This window comes from Hyperolius riggenbachi, chromosome 11 (genome assembly GCF_040937935.1).
Source record: "Hyperolius riggenbachi isolate aHypRig1 chromosome 11, aHypRig1.pri, whole genome shotgun sequence".
Taxonomy (NCBI): domain Eukaryota; kingdom Metazoa; phylum Chordata; class Amphibia; order Anura; family Hyperoliidae; genus Hyperolius; species Hyperolius riggenbachi.
Genome location: NC_090656.1, coordinates 206825694 through 206844353, shown reverse-complemented (window position 1 = coordinate 206844353; position 18660 = coordinate 206825694). Strand labels below are relative to the sequence as shown.

General features: G+C 45.3%; 1 protein-coding gene across 1 annotated transcript in view; it reads right to left on the bottom strand.

Annotated features, from left to right (window-relative positions):
- Positions 1-548: 548 nt before the first annotated feature.
- The window catches only part of LOC137537949 (uncharacterized), a 76338-nt gene continuing 58226 nt past the window's right edge, over positions 549-18660 (bottom strand). The window contains exons 7-11 of the mRNA XM_068259876.1: positions 18300-18611; positions 7726-8028; positions 6207-6497; positions 3480-3797; positions 549-589 (exon numbers count right to left, since the gene is read on the bottom strand). Coding sequence (XP_068115977.1) covers positions 549-589; positions 3480-3797; positions 6207-6497; positions 7726-8028; positions 18300-18611 — 1265 coding nt within the window. The remainder of the gene's footprint in view (positions 590-3479; positions 3798-6206; positions 6498-7725; positions 8029-18299; positions 18612-18660) is intronic.

Sequence of the window (18660 nt, the reverse complement as noted above, 5' to 3'; positions counted from 1 at the left end):
TCCATGGATTATTCTTTTAATGTTTTATTTCATAAGGGGGAAATATATTTTACATGCCTAGTGTCACCTCCATTATGGACCTAATTCCAGGGTTCATGGCTCTGACAGGGTCCTCCAGCAGCCAAAGCAGAGATGCCAGATTGCACCCGCCTATTAGACCTTCATTGCTTGCTCATGCCTCAGGCTTCCCTGAGATTCAGATGCATTCCCTACTCCCCGCTTCTCCTTAATCAAACCCTGTTTGAAGCCTGCTGACTTTCTTAGTCAGGCTGAGATAACTGTGTTCTTCATTTGAATCCCTTTCTCTCTTTTTTGTGATTACCCATTCACATGATTGATTGGCAACATACCAACCCTGCTGGTGGTATCACTCATATCTCCAGCACATACCAGTGGCCCAGTTGAAATGAGTTGCTTGGCAGCACACGTAACCCATTAGCCCCAGTTGATCAGCACACTGACAGGATGGGATATGAGCATGGGTGGGCTGTGTAAGGTGGTCTATGTGACAATTCTTCCCAACAACACAGAAGTTGTTACTGTTAAGTCTACTTACCAGTATCAGCAGGTGCTTGACCATTACCCCGATCTGTTGGACAAGAGAAACCATCATTTATCATCAGATCACAGACAGCTCCATATACGGATATACTGTATTTTTCTGAATATGAGACATAGTTTTTCTCCCCCAAAAATGGCGAGAAAAAGTCCCTCGATCTTATATTTCAAAGATAGGGAGTCCCCGACATACGATCGCCTGCTAATACAAATCACAGACCCACCGCAATGTCGGGACTCCCTGCCTTGTCCCCCTGTGTGGCCCTCCATTCCCCACATCTCTCCTCGGTTACCCTGTATAATGTACTCGCGATTCTAGTGGTGGCCAGCAGACCTATCATCTTCCCTGCGGCTTCAATTTTAGAGCAATCACGATTGAAATATTAAAAACCATGATCCGTGATCACTCAAAAAAAAATCACGAAATTGTGCAATAAAAATATGCAAAAAAATCCTTGTCGCAAAACGCTAACAATTTTGCTAGCGTTTTGCGATTCCCCAGTGTGAATGGGCCCTGAGAGTGTGGTTTATGAACAGCTGATAATGATTATAAGGGACTTGTCCCATTTGCTTCCATCAACAGGGTTGTGATTGGTGGTGCCCCCCGTCCACTGCTTCTAGTATTTTTTGTTAATAGTAGGGTAGGAAGCTGGGGTGGGTTTAGGACAGTTTGCTCAATTTCTGAGAGGATCAATAACATTTGTATTTTGCATACTTGTGAGCGCTACCCTGTTTATGTATTTCAACATACTCTACTGTGGATAGTGGTTTACCAGCTGATATGATGACTTGTGCATAATGGAGGTGTCATGGTGTAACAGCACCTATACGCTGGGAATACAAGATCCCCTCCTGCCCGAAAAAGTCGACCATAATTCCCAGTCCCAAAGAAACCGGGTGCAGCAAACCTCAACGACTTCAGACCAATTGCTCTCACTTTTAATGTCATGAAGCTCTTTAAAAGGCTGGTCCTGTCACACCTGAAACTTACCATCAAAGACCAAACTGACCCTCTGCAGTTCTCCTACAGAACAAACAGGTCCATCGACGATGACATGAACATCGGCATGGAGCACATCTTGTCCCTCCTGGAAAAACCAGTCTCCTATGCCAGAATCCTCCTCCTTGACTTCAGCTCTGTGTTCAATACCATCAGCCCCAACATAGTTACATATAGTTACATAGTTATTTTGGTTGAAAAAAAGACATATGTCCATCGAGTTCAGCATTACCTAGTAATTGTAGCCATGGATCTCTTTCAACGCAAGGAAAGCATCTAAGCCCCTTTTAAATGCAGGTATAGAGTTTGCCATAACGACTTCCTGTGGCAATGCATTCCACATCTTAATCACTCTTACTGTAAAGAACCCTTTCCTAAATAAATGGCTAAAACGTTTTTCCTCCATGCGCAGATCATGTCCTCTAGTCCTTTGAGAAGGCCTAGGGACAAAAAGCTCATCCGCCAAGCTATTATATTGCCCTCTGATGCATTTATACATGTTAATTAGATCCCCTCTAAGGAGTCTTTTCTCTAGACTAAATAAACCCAGTTTATCTAACCTTACTTGGTAAGCGAGACCTTCCATCCCACGTATCAATTTTGTTCCTCGTCTCTGCGCCTGCTCTAAAACTGCAATATCTTTTTTGTAATGTGGTGCCCAGAACTGAATTCCATATTCCAGATGTGGCCTTACTAGAGAGTTAAACAGGGGCAATATTATGCTAGCATCTTGAGTTTTTATTTCCCTTTTAATGCATCCCAAAATTTTGTACACGACAAGCTGACTCAACTCAATGTGCATCCCACCCTCTGCCCATGGCTGGAGGACTTCCTTACAAACAGGAGCCAGGTGGCGAAGCTGGACACCTTCATCTGGAGTGTGAAAACCATCAACACAGGTGCCCCCCAAGGATGTGTCCTGTTGCCAATCTTATTATCCCTCTATACAAACTTCTGCACCTCACAACACGACTTTGTCAAGGTGATCAAGTTTGCAGATGACACCACCATCATAGGCCTTCTGGACAAGAGCAGTGAACAAGGTCATTGACAAGAGAATGAGAAGATCTGAAACTGGTGTAAGGACAACAAACTGGTCCTCAACTCTGGAAAAAAGTTGAACTGACCATCAATGTCAGAACTAACCCCCCTGAACTCCCCCCGGTACTCATTGAGGGCTCAGAGGTCGCCAGAGTCCCAAATGCTCGCCTCCTGAGAGCCACTATCTCCAGCAGCCTTAAGTAGTAAGCAAAAGACTCCAAAACTAAGAAAAAGGCACAGCAACGGCTGTTCTTTCTGTGCCAACTGAAAAAGTTTGGTATGCCCTTCTGACTTGATTTTACTCAATTCTTTGCTCCTCCATCATTGTTTGTTACGCGGGTGCCTCCGACAGGGACAAACACAAGCTTCAGAGAGTTATTAAAGCAGCTGAGAAGATCATGCTCCCATCTCTAGACCTCCTGTACGCCTCCAGACTGCAACCCAGGCCAGCAACCACTATCTCAACTTACTCCCATTGGGCCGTTGCTTTAGGACTAGCTCCACCAGGAAAGCCAGGCACTGGAACTCCTTCTTCCCCCAAGCTGTCCTGGCCCTCAACTTTGCCCCACCCCTGCCAATTCAGCAATCCCCACTGAAATGCAATATGTAAATCCTCACTGTGCTACGTAAATCGTATTATGTGCATATCCCATCTCTATATGCTATGTGTTCCCATGTACCTGTACTTAGCGAATAAAATTCTATTCTATTCTATATTAAAAATATGACATAGGACAAATTGTGTGGCTTCTGTATTGCAGCAGAGAACAGCCTGAATGTTCCTGATATGCTTACAAAGTATCAAATACAATAGCTATACATACAGTAGGTACAACATACAGCAGAGGTAAAACAGGAGTTATAACCATGGTGAGCTCACCTGTGAGATGCAAGGTATAATGTTTATCCCGGATGGTCCTGGTGATGGAGTGAGAAGCCTCACACCGGATGGAAATGTTATCATCTTTCTGACCCGGTGTAAATGTCAGGGTGCTGGTCAGTGCGTATAGATTGTCCTCTCCAATCTGTGGCTCTGATGATGACACATCAGTGTGGGGAAACTGGTGGAATCCTTTATACCATTTTACTTGCATGTCTCTTGGTGAGAATCCCGATACTGTGACCCGGAATGAGGTTTCCTGACCCACTCTTAACTTCACTGGACGTGCTTTAATGTCCGATAATGTGGGTGGCTTCGCTGTAAAAGAAAACACAGTTGAACAGGTACGAATGTCTAGTGTTAAAGTGTAAATCTTCCTAAGAAAGAAGCAGGAAAATAGCAAAAAATTATCAGCACTGATACAAAGTGATAAAATAAGGAACTGCCCTGTCCGCAAGATATGGAAGATGTGGAAGCTGAGCAAAATTAGGATCTTCAATCCTCTAAATGAAAAAGTGCTCCAGTATGGAATATTTTCTAGTCCATACATATACAATCAGGATGTGTCATGTGATTGCGCCATAATCTGGCTGGCTGCCCAATATCAATATACACAAATTGTCTAAGTGCAAATCACCAATAAAGTATTCCAATATCAGTCCTCCTCAGTCGCACCACATGCTCCTGATGAGTCCCGAGACAGTGACGAAACATGTTGGGCGTGGCCTAGGCGGACCATGAAGTGCGACAGCGCGCAGCTAGGACTAGGAGGCGAACAAAGGCATGTGAGAGACGCCATCTGAATCAGCTCCGAGCCTCACTAAGGAGGCAACGGGGGAGAGCCCGTCCAAAATTACTCTGAGCTCCATTATCTGACAGGATCACGTGAATGGAATTTTAAATGAATAAAGTATTTTTTACATAACGGTATCACGCTATGGCTGCTCTTTTGCCTTTTTGAGGTATATCACTTTGCAGCTTATGCAGAGCATTCAGGACTGCGATTCTGATTAAACAGAGTTTCCCGGTATTGAGCGCATTTGACCAGTCTAGCAGTGGTCAACACCCTCCGGTCAGTTTGTTCTGTGAAGTATTCCCTGGTGGTGGTCTGATATCCCTTTGACAACTTATGTAAGTAAGAAATATAATGTATAATGTGATGGGGTGCAACTGAGGAGGACTGATATTGAAATACTTTACTGGTGATTTGCGCTGAGACAATTTGTGTATAAAATTAGTATCTTCTCAGTTCACAGGGTGCTATGGAAGATGTGGTATTGGGTAGCTAAGATGCAGGATTGCTGAGATGTGGGTATTCATTTTCTGCTCCATCTCTTTACAGTCACACACAGCTTTACATTTTATCTTCATGAAGTTCGTCTCCTATACAAATTTCAGGACTGTGTCAAAGGCCATATTGGGGTGTATGCACTAAACTGTGTTAAGCAGAATTACATAGTAAAATATTGCACAGGATGAATTGAGCAGAATGCAAAACTTTACACTCATAATTCTACTTAACACAGTTTGGTACATACAACCCCTTGTATGGCAGCCATTATACTGGAGGTTGAATTAAAGACCACCATATGTAGTATAGCAAGTAGCAGGCCATATGGTGGAATAATGTTTTTGGAACCTTACGTATATACTCGACTAAAAGTCTAGAAATTTCGATCTAACTCACTAAATAAAAGTATGTGGGTCGACTTGTACTTGAGTCGACCAAAATTTCTGGCTGATAGGGAAGGGGCCAACCTCTCTCACAACTCTAACAGAACGAGCCGCAGCGTCCACAATGCTGTATAACCCCCACTTCCACAGTCACCTTTTGAAAAGAAGTCGCAGCCGTTCATCTATTCCAGCCTTTCTCAACTTTTTTATCCTGGAGGAAGCTCGAAAATACTTTTTGGATCTCAAGGAACCCCTGCAAGTAATTTTTGGATCTCAAGGAACCCCTGGCATGGTCTTCAAAAGCTGGTATGGCTGTTTATAACACTACCCCCATTACAGTGCCCTTCATTATGTCTCCTTATTTTAGTGATTTTTATTAATGTGTTCATTATTATTTTGACCCCAAATTTAGTGATTCTTTTTACAGTACCCCCTATTATAGTGTGAACACTATCATACTTTCCCCAACCCCCGCGATGGAGAAAAATGCCAAGGAACCCCTGCAGAGTACTCAAGGAACCTTGGGGTTTCAGGGAACCCTAGCTGAGAAAGCCTGATCTATTTGTAGAATACAGGCTAGAAACAGCGGCCCTTTGAGCATGTTGGGTATTACTATGGGCCATCAATCTGCCGCTGCTCCTGAACCGCCACCGTATGAGCAATATCTTCTCTCCGGTGCTATTGACTGATACGATCGATTCTGGCCAAAACTCGGGCTGGTAGGTTAGAGCATCAATTTCTAGCAGATTCAATCAGAGTAATAGAATCTGATGGGAATCCATGGGAAAAATCAATGTGTATGGCCACCTTTAGTGTCCAAATACTTTCTAAGGCACTTGAGTTTCTGGTTATGGCTCAGTGTCAGTGCCCTTCACTGATTTATTCAAAAACACTGTAAACTGCCACTTCAAAAAAGCTAAAATATACCTTAAGAACATCTTTGACAGTGAATGGTTACTACTATTATAAACGGCAAGTCTTAAAATGTTTACTTTCACAAAATCTCAAGTGGCTTCTTTTCCCCTATCCATGCTCATAAATATGGACTCTTACCTGGAAGCTTTAAGTTCACATTTTTTGTAAAAGGCTGTATAATGTTCCTGTGATACACATTGCAGGTATAGATTTTCCCATAATCCACCGCTGTAGGTGTTATCTTAAGTGTACAGGCCAGTAAGTTTCCTGTTCTTGTCTCCGTCGGCTGTCCTTTCACCACCTGTCCTTCGCTAACCGTCCAGATGACTTTCATTATGTCTCCACCATTTACGCGACAGCACAGAGTCAGGGGTCTTCCATATTCCCGTGTTAAAGGGTCAGTGGTGATCTCAGTAAGCACTGGAAGCCCTGAGGAGGCAGAAAAATAATGGAAGAAACATTTTTCGGCGTTCACCAAACAGTGGTATTTCCCAGAGTGGCTAACCAAAATCTCACGTCTCTCACTCTGCAAGCCACGCAAACTCCGTAAGAAACACACATCACACAAACAACCATAATCTGATTGTTTGTAATTGATCTGCTATGTTTTCAGGAGAAATACATTTCTGTGAATATTTCAGTAAGAATCTCCAAGCAATACCTTCATCTTTGATTTATAATAACTTTTCCGCATTTTGCAATGGAAAAATTACCAAAAAGTAGGTGAAAAAGTGCTATCAAAATTATTTTGAGCATTTGTTTGTTTGCTGGTGGTTTAAAAGGCATTTTATTGACAAATCAGAAAGTATCACCTAGGAGAAAACTCAGGTGAAAAAGTGAATTGCATATGGGCCTATGAGTGCAATTGGACCAGGTGAAAAGGTTAAGTATAAATGTAAAACAACAGCTTAAAGGGAAGGTTCAGGGACAGTTAAAAAAATTAAAAATCCAAATCCACTTACCTGGGGCTTCCTCCAGCCCGTGGCAGGCAGGAGGTGCCCTCGGCGCCGCTCCGCAGGCTCCCAGGGGTCTCCGGGGGCCGACCCGACCAGGCCAGCCGGCAGGTCGGGCCTCTTCTGCGCTCCATTGTGCATTCCACGCCGGCACGCTGACGTCATCGGACGTCCTCCGGGCTGTACTGTGCAGGCTCAGAACTACTGAGCCTGCGCAGTACAGCCCGGAGGACGTCCGATGACGTCAGCGCGCCGGCATGGAGCGCAGAAGAGGCCCGACCTGGCCGCCGGCCTGGCCGGTCGGGTCAGCCACCGGGAGCCTGCGGAGCGGCGCCGAGGGCACCTCCTGCCTGCCACGGGCTGGAGGAAGCCCCAGGTAAGTGGATTTGGATTTTTAATTTTTTTTAACTGTCCCTGAATCTTCCCTTTAACCTATAAGAGACAAAAAGTATGAGAGTATGCCACTACATTTGAAAATGTCGATCTGCCTCAAACACATCTCACCGGGGCAGATTTATCATAGTGTCACTACTATATCTTTCACTTGGCTGTAATAAGTGGCACTAAGTAAATATAGCTGGAAAATCTAAATATGTTAAGGGGAGTATAATTATTTTCTGTGCCTACTGTACTCCTCCCAAATGAGGTATTCTTTTTCTTTAGCATCAGCTTTAAAAAAAACAAAAAACTGGGTTTATGATTACCTTTTAGCTTCATAATAAAGTCTCTATGAATATTTGTTGCAGCATGAGTGATTTTCAGTTGGATGGTTGTTCCATGATCTGCAGCGCTTGGAGTGAGTTTTAGCTTTGTGGTTCCACAGAACATCCCAGATCCAGTGTCTTCTTGGAAGCTCTGCTCAGAAAGGAATATGTTCGAACTGCGGGACCACTGAACTTGAGGCCCTCCAGGATAAATGTCCTTTAATTTACAGGATAATGTCACCAGCTGTCCAATCTCAGGTTCTGCAGGGTCACTCTGTATATTGTCCACATGGGGCTGAGAGACTGTAACACAGAATAACAGATGTGTTATACACAATCATCTAGGAAAAGTCACATGGGAAAAACAAATGCAATTGCACCGCTGCAGCTGCCTCCACGGAAGGGACCTGGGGGATATCAGCTGCGTCGGAACGCTTCCGCCGCCGCAGCCGTCTCGGTGCTCCTGCCTGTGTCCTCGGCGTGTAGGACGCCAAGGACAGGGCTTTCTGCCGCTCATAGGGTCGCTGTCTTGCGCGGGCGCGCATAGACAGGACCTTTATTCCGGGAGGAGAGGCGTCAGCTGACCGGCTGGTCGGCTGACGTCAGGGGAGACCCACGGCGCCCAGGATTGGCTGATGAGAGAGGGGCGTGCCAGTGAGGTCTCCTCTGCTTCATAAGCCTCCAGCCTGCATTTCCACTTTGTCTGTCGTCGTGAATACTTGTGTGTTAGCGCGCAGACCTTAGATAGCTTCCCTGGTGTAGATGCTACGGATTTCACAGCAAGTTAGGAATATTACTCTTGTTATTGTTATTGTGTGTAGACTAGATCCGGGGTGTTGATACCAAGGACGTCACACCCAGGCTAGGATATTACTATTGTATTGATCTCCTGTATATGACTCTGGCTAGCACTGTGACTAAGTATCTGTCTTCTGATCCTGTACTTCTGCCCATCTGTCTACCTGTTGCTGAACCTCTGCCTGATTACTGATTACTCTCTTGTCTCACGATTTTGTATATACTTACCTCTCTGTTGCCGAACCTTGCCTGCCTGACCACTCTACTCACCAGTGGGCCCTCGCCACTGGTGAGGTACTGCTTACACCTGCTATCTGCTGTAACCGTTTTGCTAAGCTGTTGTACAGCCCCAATTACCTGCTCTAATAGGGCATCTGTCATTAAAGTTGTATTGTATCTCCTTGGCTGCTGTTCAGTCTGGGTCACCCGCCCCACGGGTGTCCTCGTGCCTGCAGTAGTATCTGAATCACCCGCTCCCCGGGAGATTCAGCCTCTTCGTTACTGTACTCTCCAGCCTGCTGGAACTTATGCTAGTGCACGCATAGTGTACTGATAGTTCCTCACCAGCCCTCTGGTGAGGTCTGGTCTAACTATTAAAGTTACTGTTGCACCCAAACACTTACACTTGTTACGTGTCCAGAGGTTAGTCATACTTGTATTATTGGTGATTCTGCAGATCATTAATAATCAGGTATACGTCTGTATTGTTGGTGATACTGCAGATCACCAATAATCAGACACTCTCTGTGTGCTGACACCAATCATTACATCCCTTAAGCATTAAACGTGCCGCACCATTACATCACGCTCACTGTTTGACAACTCTGTTAAGGAGCTAAAGAACAAGGGGCGCAGACTGGCACAAACATCAGTCCCCTGAAGACAAACATTCCCTGACTGCCCAGCTGAAGAATCTCAAATGCTGATCAACAAAAAAAGTCCTTATTCCTGTATCAGGAGATTGCAAATGCAGCCAACAGACCTGCCCAACCATTCCGCACAGTTGACAATCTCTAAAATCCATCTTGCCGGAAATCCAGCATCAGATCTTCACAGGACCTGTGTGAGAAATTTGACCACTTCTTCTCAGACAAAGTCTCCTCCATACGATCTGCCATTCAGTTCACAGCACCGGAACACCTATGCAGAGCCATATAACGGATGCAAAAATAGGCTACCGTCATAGTCTGATTTCAAGGTAATTATTGAAGAAGACATCTTGGATATCCTCTTAAAGAGAGTCTGAAGCGAGAATAAATCTCGCTTCAGACCTCATAGATAGCAGGGGCACGTGTGCCCCTGCTAAAACGCCGCTATCCCGCGGCTTAACGGGGGTCCCTGACCCCCCAAATCCGCTCCGTACAGCGGGGGAGCGCTTCCTGGTTGGGGCAGGGCTAACCGCCGCAGCCCTGCCCCACACGCGTCTGTCAGCGCGTATCTCCGCCTCTCCCCCGCCCCTCTCAGTCTTCCTTCACTGAGAGGGGCGGGGGAGAGGCGGCGATGCACCGCTGACAGACGCGACTGGAGGCAGGGCTGCAGCCGTTAGCCCTGCCTCCAGGAAGCCATAAATCACGACCAAATCTGCGACCAAGTGTTCCAGTGGTCGCTTTGGGGGTGAAGGGACCCCCGTTAAGCCGCGCTATAGCGGCGGTTTAGCAGGGGCACACATGCCCCTGCTAACTATGAGCTCTGAAGCGAGATTTATTCTCGCTTCAGAGTCTCTTTAAACCTTTGCCAAACTACATGAAATCTGGACCCTAGCCAAACTAAGTTCATGTTGAAATGCCCTGAGCCATTTACACCAGCATTACACAAAATAGTCAACTATTTCTTACAAGAAGGGAGGTTTCCCACCTGTTTGAAAGAAGCAATTGTCAGGCCGTTACTCAAGAAACCATCTTTAGACCCAGATGCTCTAAACAGCTACAGACCTGTCTCCAACCTCCCCTTTCTGGGGAAAGTTATTCAAAAGACTGTCTATCTCCAACTTGAAGCCAGGCTCTCAAGAAACGGCATCCTTGACCCTCTTCAATCTGGCTTCAGAAAACATCACAGCTGTGAATCAGCCCTCACCCAAGAACAATCTGCTCGTGGCAAGAGATAGAGGCCAATGTTCCATCCTGATTTTGCTTGACCTCTCAACGGCTTTTGACACAGTTGATCATGAAATCTTGCTTAATGGGCTACAAGAATACTGTGGCATAAATAGCATAGTTCTTGTAATGCTGGCTGTGATGCAGGCTATGAAGTGTACACTGAATATACGATAATCGAGGTCAGATCGTCAACTGAGGACATATACGTGAAGTCAGAGATATGCGGTACACAGGGACTGAGGCAGAGCAAAGTCAATAACAGGCTAGGATCATACACTGGTAATCAGATGGCTAAAGTACAGATGGCTAAGACAGGTACGAAAACGTTATACAGGCCGAAGTCATACACATAGGTCAGATGACTGAGGTACAGTTAAGGATTAGGCAGAGACAGGGTCGTTAGGCTAGACGAGGTCAATATCGAGTATCAGATGACAGTAGTACAGAGGGATGAGACTTTAATCAAAGTGGAGGGCTTGCTAGGTTATACACAGAGAACAATCACAAGAATATAATATACAATACTAACTAAGGATAGATATATATATCGCAAAAACTGCATATATATCTATCTCAGCAGAACTTTAACTAGACTGAGTAGCAAAGCAAGGTCCAGCGCTTAGTGACCTGATGGCTATAATGGACAGCGAGTAACTGAATGCCCAGGGCTTATATAGCAGGAATAGAGCACAGACCAAGCCCCCAGGAAAATCAGACCAATCAGCAACATCCCTGCAGCAAGTGTCAGCTGACCGCAGGAATCAGCTGACACACCTCAGATACGCCTCCTTAACCTATAAAGGCAGCTCTGAGCTGTGCACGTCCTTCTAGAGAGACTGCCAGAAACAACACGCTGACCCACATCTACAGGGGAGCCGGGGATGCGAACATGCTGACTCACGTCTCCAGGGGAGCCGGGGAAGAGGAAGCTTCCTCCAGCTGCTCCAAGCTATCAGAACAGCCTCCAGAGACCACACCAGATAAGTTTGTTACAGTTCTCCAGTTGTTCAACTCCTTCCTGGCTGGCAGAACAGAAAGGGGCCCTTCGTCTCCAACCCTGTACCACTAAAATATTGTGTACCCTAGGGTGCGATATTATCCCCTTTGCTGTTCACAATAAACATGTTGCCACTTGGAAAAACCAAACAAAAACGTTGCCTGACATATTGCTGTGCTGACTGAGGACACCCAGCTATAATTTTCATTCAAACCTGGCGTGACGCTACCCCACAAATAAACACACTACCCCACATGCTTAGCTGAGCTTCAGGAGAGGATGATCTATAACTGGCTAAAACTACATGCTGACAAAACTGAGGTTTTTGTTATCGGAGGTCAACAACAAAGCATCTCCAGCCTCAACCAGCACCACTAAGGATAAGAAGCTCAGACCTGAACAACTAAGCATGTGAGCTTTGCGCAGCCTGGGAGTACTGATTGATAGGGAATTAAGCTTCAGGAATCAAATCTCAGCTGATATTCCTTCTTTCACCCAAGGAATATTGCAAGAATTAAACATCTCATACATCCAGCAGATCTTCCAACCCTAGTTCATGCCTTCATCACATCAAGGCTGGACTATTGCAATGTTCTGTATACAGGCCTTCCAAATAAAGACCTGCACCGCCTGCAATTAATACAGAATGCAGCTGCAAGGCTGTTAACTAGCCGACCCCACTATTGCCACACCAACCAGTCGCTCTCTCCATTGGCTACCAATAAAATGGAGAAATCTGTTTAACCAGCTGAGCGGTCTGGACGAGCTCAGCTCGTCCAACACCGCCAGAGGCTGCCGCTCAGGCCCTGCTGGGCCGATTTTCACCAAATAAAAAGCAGCACACGCAGCCGGCACTTTGCCAGCCGCGTGTGCTGCCTGATCGCCGCTGCAGCGCGGCGATCCGCCGCGTGCAGCGGCGAAAGAGGGTCCCCCCAGCCGCCCGAGCCCAGCGTAGCCGGAACAAACAGTTCCGGCCAGCGCTAAGGGCTGGATCGGAGGCGGCTGACGTCAGGACGTCGGCTGACGTCCATGACGTCACTCCGCTCGTCGCCATGGCGACGAGGTAAGCGAAACACGGAAGGCCGCTTATTGCGGCCTTCCGTGTTACTTCTGGCCGCCGGAGGCGATCGGAAGAACGCCTCCGGAGCGCCCTCTAGTGGGCTTTTATGCAGCCAACTTTCAGTTGGCTGCATGAAATAGTTTTTTTTTTATTTAAAAAAAACCCTCCCGCAGCCACCCTGGCGATTTAATCAGAACGCCAGGGTGGTTAAGATTGGCTTTTTAACATTTAAATCCTTGCACAATATGGGCCCTGGATACCTGAAGGACATGTTGCAACTGCCTCACCCCCCCCCCCCCCCCCACAATCTTAGCTCAAAGCGGTCTAATAACTTGGTCACCCCCAGAGTCCACCTCAAAACCTTTGGAGACAGAGCCTTCTGTCATGCTGACTCTACGCTTTGGAACGCCCTGCCACACCCAATCAGGACAGCTCCATCCCTGGAAGCATTTAAGTCCAAACTTAAAAGCCACCTGTTTAGTCTGACATTTATGAACAAATGACTTTTTCCTTTGTAACACAGTCCAACCTGTAACCTTGTATTGATCGGAGACATAACTATGCGCTCGAAGTCCTATGGGAGAAAAGCACTTTACAAATGTTATTGTATATATAGTGTATAATTGTGAAACTAAAAAAAGACCAAGTGCCCCCTATCCCTACATCCCTCTCTGTAATCTGTCTGATGTTATGCTAATGGTTTCCAAGTAACTATAGGTACTGTACGTATATTGCCGTGAACCTTGGGTATCGCCAAGCAATGCGTTCTGTTGCCTTGGGGAGGGGAGGAGGGAAGATGTTGCTTTGCATGGCAGAGTGGTTTCCGCCAGGTGGGGTAAGGAGAGAAACAATAAGCTCAGAGCTTCTGTACTCACATTATATGCTCAGCTGAGATGGCCCCAAAAGGCTGCATTAGCCAAGTTTTGTCTAGTGTAAGTACAGAAGTGAAAACACCAAGAAAATATCAACATGTTTTGTCCCAAACTGGTGCTTCTTAAAGGACAACTGAAGAGAGAGGTATACGGAGGCTGCTATATTTATTTCCTTTTAGACAATACCAGTTGCTTGCTAGCCCTGCTAATCTATTTGGCTGCAGTAGTGTTTGAATAACACCAGAAACACGCATGCAACTAATCTTGTCTGACAATAATGGCAGAAACCTGATTTGCTGCATGCTTGTTCAGGGTCTATAGCTAAAATTATATTAGAGACAGAGAATCCACAGGATAGCCAGGCTAACTGGTATGGCTTAAAGTGAATCTGAAGTGAAATCTGAAAGAAAAAAACAGATACTCACCTAAGGAGAGGGAAGGTTCTGGGTCCCAGTGTTGCCAACTCATCCCTTTAAATACGGACGCTTATGAATTATACAGGTCTTGTGGCTAGTTAGATGCAGTTTAGGCACTGATTATGTGTGAGAAGCCCCAGAACCTGTATAACTTAGATATGTCAGTATTTAAAGGTATGAGTTGGCAACCCTGCTGGGTCCTGTAGAGCCTTGCCATTCTCCTGCTGGTCTCCTCGCTCCCACGCAGCCTTCATTGTTTAAATCTGCCTCGTGCTTGGGCTTCCGAAGACTAGCGGCTCTGTACTGCAAGTGCGTGAGAGAGGGTGCTTGTGCATGCGCAGTATGGAGCGGCACTCAGGCTTCCCGAAGTCTACCCAACCTGGAAGAGAGCATTCCACTACCAAATTGGTTGTGGACTGCTAAAGAGGAGCCTGCGGGGAACACGGAGACCGGGGAGAGAACAGGAAGGCTCTACAGGACCTAGAGCCTTCCCTCAGCTTAGGTAAGTATTTGTTTTTTCTTTCAGATTTCACTTCAGACTCTCTTTAAAAGGAAATAAATATGGCAGCCTCCATATCTCTCTCACTTCAATTGTCCTTTAAGGGGAAAATTTGGTTAGCATGTGTCTATGCACACCCCTATAAATAAATAAGGGTCAATGTAAAAAAGACACACTGGTAAGTTCATCTGCTCTGCCCAAAATCGGCCTTAGATTACGACTACTAAAAGCAACTCATCTGTTTGAGCACTTAACCCAGAAAAAGGATTTCTAGCTTAATGATGTCTTTAGACACATAAAACTTTTAATACCTTACCATGGGATCACCTCCCCCCCCCCTCTGTGTACTATAGAGGACTCTCCTCAGCACCCTTCAACATATACAGACACTCCTAATTGCTGTTCAATATTCTCATTGTATTTATCTTGGCCAAAGAACGCTTAGCTAAAACTTTTCAAGCTAACAAATATTCATCATAAAGCTCTACTGTTTGCACTTGGTTGATAATTATACAACACTAATAAAAACATGACTTTGATGAACAGAGGTGCCAGCAGAATAAAAACATTTAAAAGTTTTTTAAAAAAAGGCCCGCTTGTCAAAAAACAGGCGCTAGGCCACAGCTGCTAAACCCTGGCAACACGCATACCAGTGCGTCCTCCTCACACGTCTCCCACCACTGTCCGAAGTATATGCACACAGGGAGATGTTCTAGGGATGGTCGTAGTCAGCCAACTTCGCTACACTGGAACAGCGCATAGTTTTACGCAATTACGCATCGCCAAACTACGGCTTCGGAATCAAATATTCGCTTTGTATGCATTTCGTAGACTACGTGTTAAAATGCACAATTACGCGTAGTGTGAAGCGTAGTGTATGCGGATGTTTATGCCCACATGCCGAAAATTTTACGCATTAATTCCTCTTTAAGAGCATATACCGGCAACTCTTCTATGCGTACATTCCCCTTTCCAATGCGTAAACTTGTAAGCATACAATCACACGTGGAAAATTAGATGCGAGTAACGCATTCGTAGTTCACTACGCAATTCACATGTTAACTACGCATAGTGGGCGTACCGCTACGCGTAAATTCGTAAGCGTAGTTTTGAATGAAATCTCATTTCTAAATGTAATGAGAACATTAACGTGGCTTTTCCTCTATGCTGGACCTGATAATCAGTTCTGATACATCCAAGGTCCTGGACATTGGCCTCAATTCACTAAGATCATGCTGGAGATAATAAGGCAAGAGAAAACTTGCCTCCACACATCGATCTTGAGGGAAAAGTAGCAAAGTAAATGCGGTAAAATGACAGATAAAGTATTAACATGTATATAAATGTATTTATTTTTTTTATAAATGTTCAGAGTGTAGGAAATATAAAAAAAAATGTGTGGTCCCCTCTCCCGAGCCTCTTTAACCCCTTGTCCCCATGCAGGCTGGGATAGCCAAAATGCAGAGCCCCATCCGCGTGGGGCTTTGCACCCTTAGCTTATACCAGCCCACATGGTATGGGGGCTCTGGGGGAGAGGGGCAGCCAAGCCTCCCCCCAGAGCTCTTGTCCAATCCATGGACAAGGGGCTCTACCCTACCTCTGATGCCCCAGGAGGAGGTGGAGGCCGACGATGCCCTGGGGGGTGGGTTCATGGTGGCATCTGGGAGTCCCCTTATAGACGGGGGACCACAGATACCAGCCCCCTGCATAGGAGAAATGAGTATAGGGGTACAAAGTACCCAATACCCATTTCCACAAAGAATTAAATGAAATAAAAACACAACAAAAAAGTATTTAATGTACTTAATTAACCATAAATACATGTACCTTTAAAAAAATGTTCCCACGCCAATATCCTTGGAAAAGTCCTACGCCAATATCCTTTCCTTAAGCGGATTGAAGATCTCTGCCAGACGCCACCCTCCCACCACCCACAATGCTTCCCACCGCAGCTCTCAGCTATACTGTATAGCTGACAGCCCTGTCCTGTGCGGAGACTTCATTGTGGTCTCCCACTGTCCTCCCCGCACCTATCACCCCCACCCATGCTGGCATCTAGTGCACTGGATGAGGCTGATAGGTGTGGGCAGGTGGCGAGGACAGTGAGAGACCACGGTGCAGCCTCCATCCGCACAGGACAGAGTTCTCAGCTATACTAGGTATAGCTGAGAGAAAAGCATCTTTGAATCTTCCCTCCAGGGCTCCCCATTGGTTCCTTAACAGACCAATGGGGATCAGGAGGATACCACACACCATGCAAATTTGGTGTTTCTAGCACATTTGGGGGCTTTGCTGATAAATGCTAAAGTCGGCGGCCATTAAAATATTTCCCACACTCAGCGGAAGAACTTTGAAATTGATTTTCCCAAAACTATAAGGTCTTTTTGAAAATGTCCTCTTCTTCCCATTGTCCTTCTTAATATACCCTGCAAATATGGTGTTTCTAGCATGTTTTGGGGCTTTGCTATTAACCGCTAAAGTCAGCTTTAATGTAACTTTAATGTAAAAAATGTGAACGCAATTTTTTAACCCAAAAAAATTTAGTTAAACGTGACCAGCGAAGAGCCCAAGTTCTCCAGGAACAGTTCGGGCCATCTCTAGCGCTCAACCACAATATCTAAACACCAAATCACATACAGGGATACTGGAATGAAAGTAAGGGTTGTTTAAGCTGATTGGATGTTTGAAGTGAACACAAGTTTATTTAGAACAGAGGCGCCACCAGGATAAAAGTTGATAAAATCTTTAAAAATGCTTGGAGGAAGTGGTGGACTTGCCTCCCAAAAGCAGACAAGAGATCCTGTCTTCATATAAATCAATACATTTATTATACGGTACCCCAAATAACAGTGCAACACGTTTCGCAGGTCAAGGCCGCTTCATCAGGCAAACAAAATGGGGACAACAGGATTTCTGTAGTATCAGGTTTAGCGCCTCAGGTAGGATCTCTTGTCTGATTTTGGGAGGCAAGTCCACCACTTCCTCCAAGCATTTTTAAAGATTTTATCAACTTTTATCCTGCTGGTGCCTCTGTTCTACATTCAAACATACTGTGTCAACTCCTGTTGGAGGGGAGTGCTACCCCCATTCTTGTTTCTTTACTACAGAGAGCAACTTCTTACTCCTGAGTGAGGACAGGCCTAATCTCCTCACCTGCCTTTATAGTGGTTGCCGGACTGGTAACCCATGTTTGTGAGTATAATTTCTCTCACCAAACCACTTATCAATTGTCTATAACATACTACACCATATTGGGCTCTCGGTTTTTTCCTTTTTTTGATTTCCTACAAGTTTATTTACTTCACGACACTTAGTAAATCAGGTTCACTTATGCTGGGTACACACGGTACAATTTTCTGGCATATTTACCTGCTAGATCGATTTTTTCTAATATGTCCGATCTGAATTTCGATTTCCCGATCAATTTCGATAGAAGTGAATGGAAAATCCATTGGAACATTGATCGAAATTCAGATCGGACATTTTGGAATAAATCGATCTGGCAGGTAAATCTGCCAGAAAATTGTATCGTGTGTATCTAGCATAAAGCTGACTTGCTGGAGAGGGAAGAGGAGCCACCGAGTCAACATATGAAAATCTCACACACAAATGTGAAATTATTGCTTTCCATGTGGCCAGAGTGACATAAAAATGGCTTAAAATAAATAGAATTTTTTTTCCACTACATCCTGAAATTCGGATCCTCTAATGGCCTTGTGTGTCTTCTCTCTCCTACTGCTTGACATACTATGCAGTGCACTCAGCAATCAGTGTCAAGAACTTCTGGAAAACTGTCCACACAAATACTCAAAAAAGTAATCCTTTACTACACTTACTGAGGTCTTTCAGTGTCCAGTTGACATATTTAGGCTTTGTCAGACTCTCATGTTGTACCGCACAGCGGAGACTCTTCCCTTCATCCTTTATAGTCGGAGTGTAGCTGGGTTTACTGGTGACATGATAGAGTCCAGTGCTGGGATCCAGGAGAGGCTCACTGGTGACTGATGGCATAGACTTCTCATCCACTGAGTACCATGTGACTGTTATTAGTGATGGGTAAAATGAGTGGATTCTACAGGACAGATCCAGCTTTTCATTAGCATAAACAACCTCTTGCTTCTTCTCAATTGCTTCCAATACCGGAGCCGCTGAAATATCACACAACACCGTTAGGAAGAAGCAGAAGTCTTCAGTACA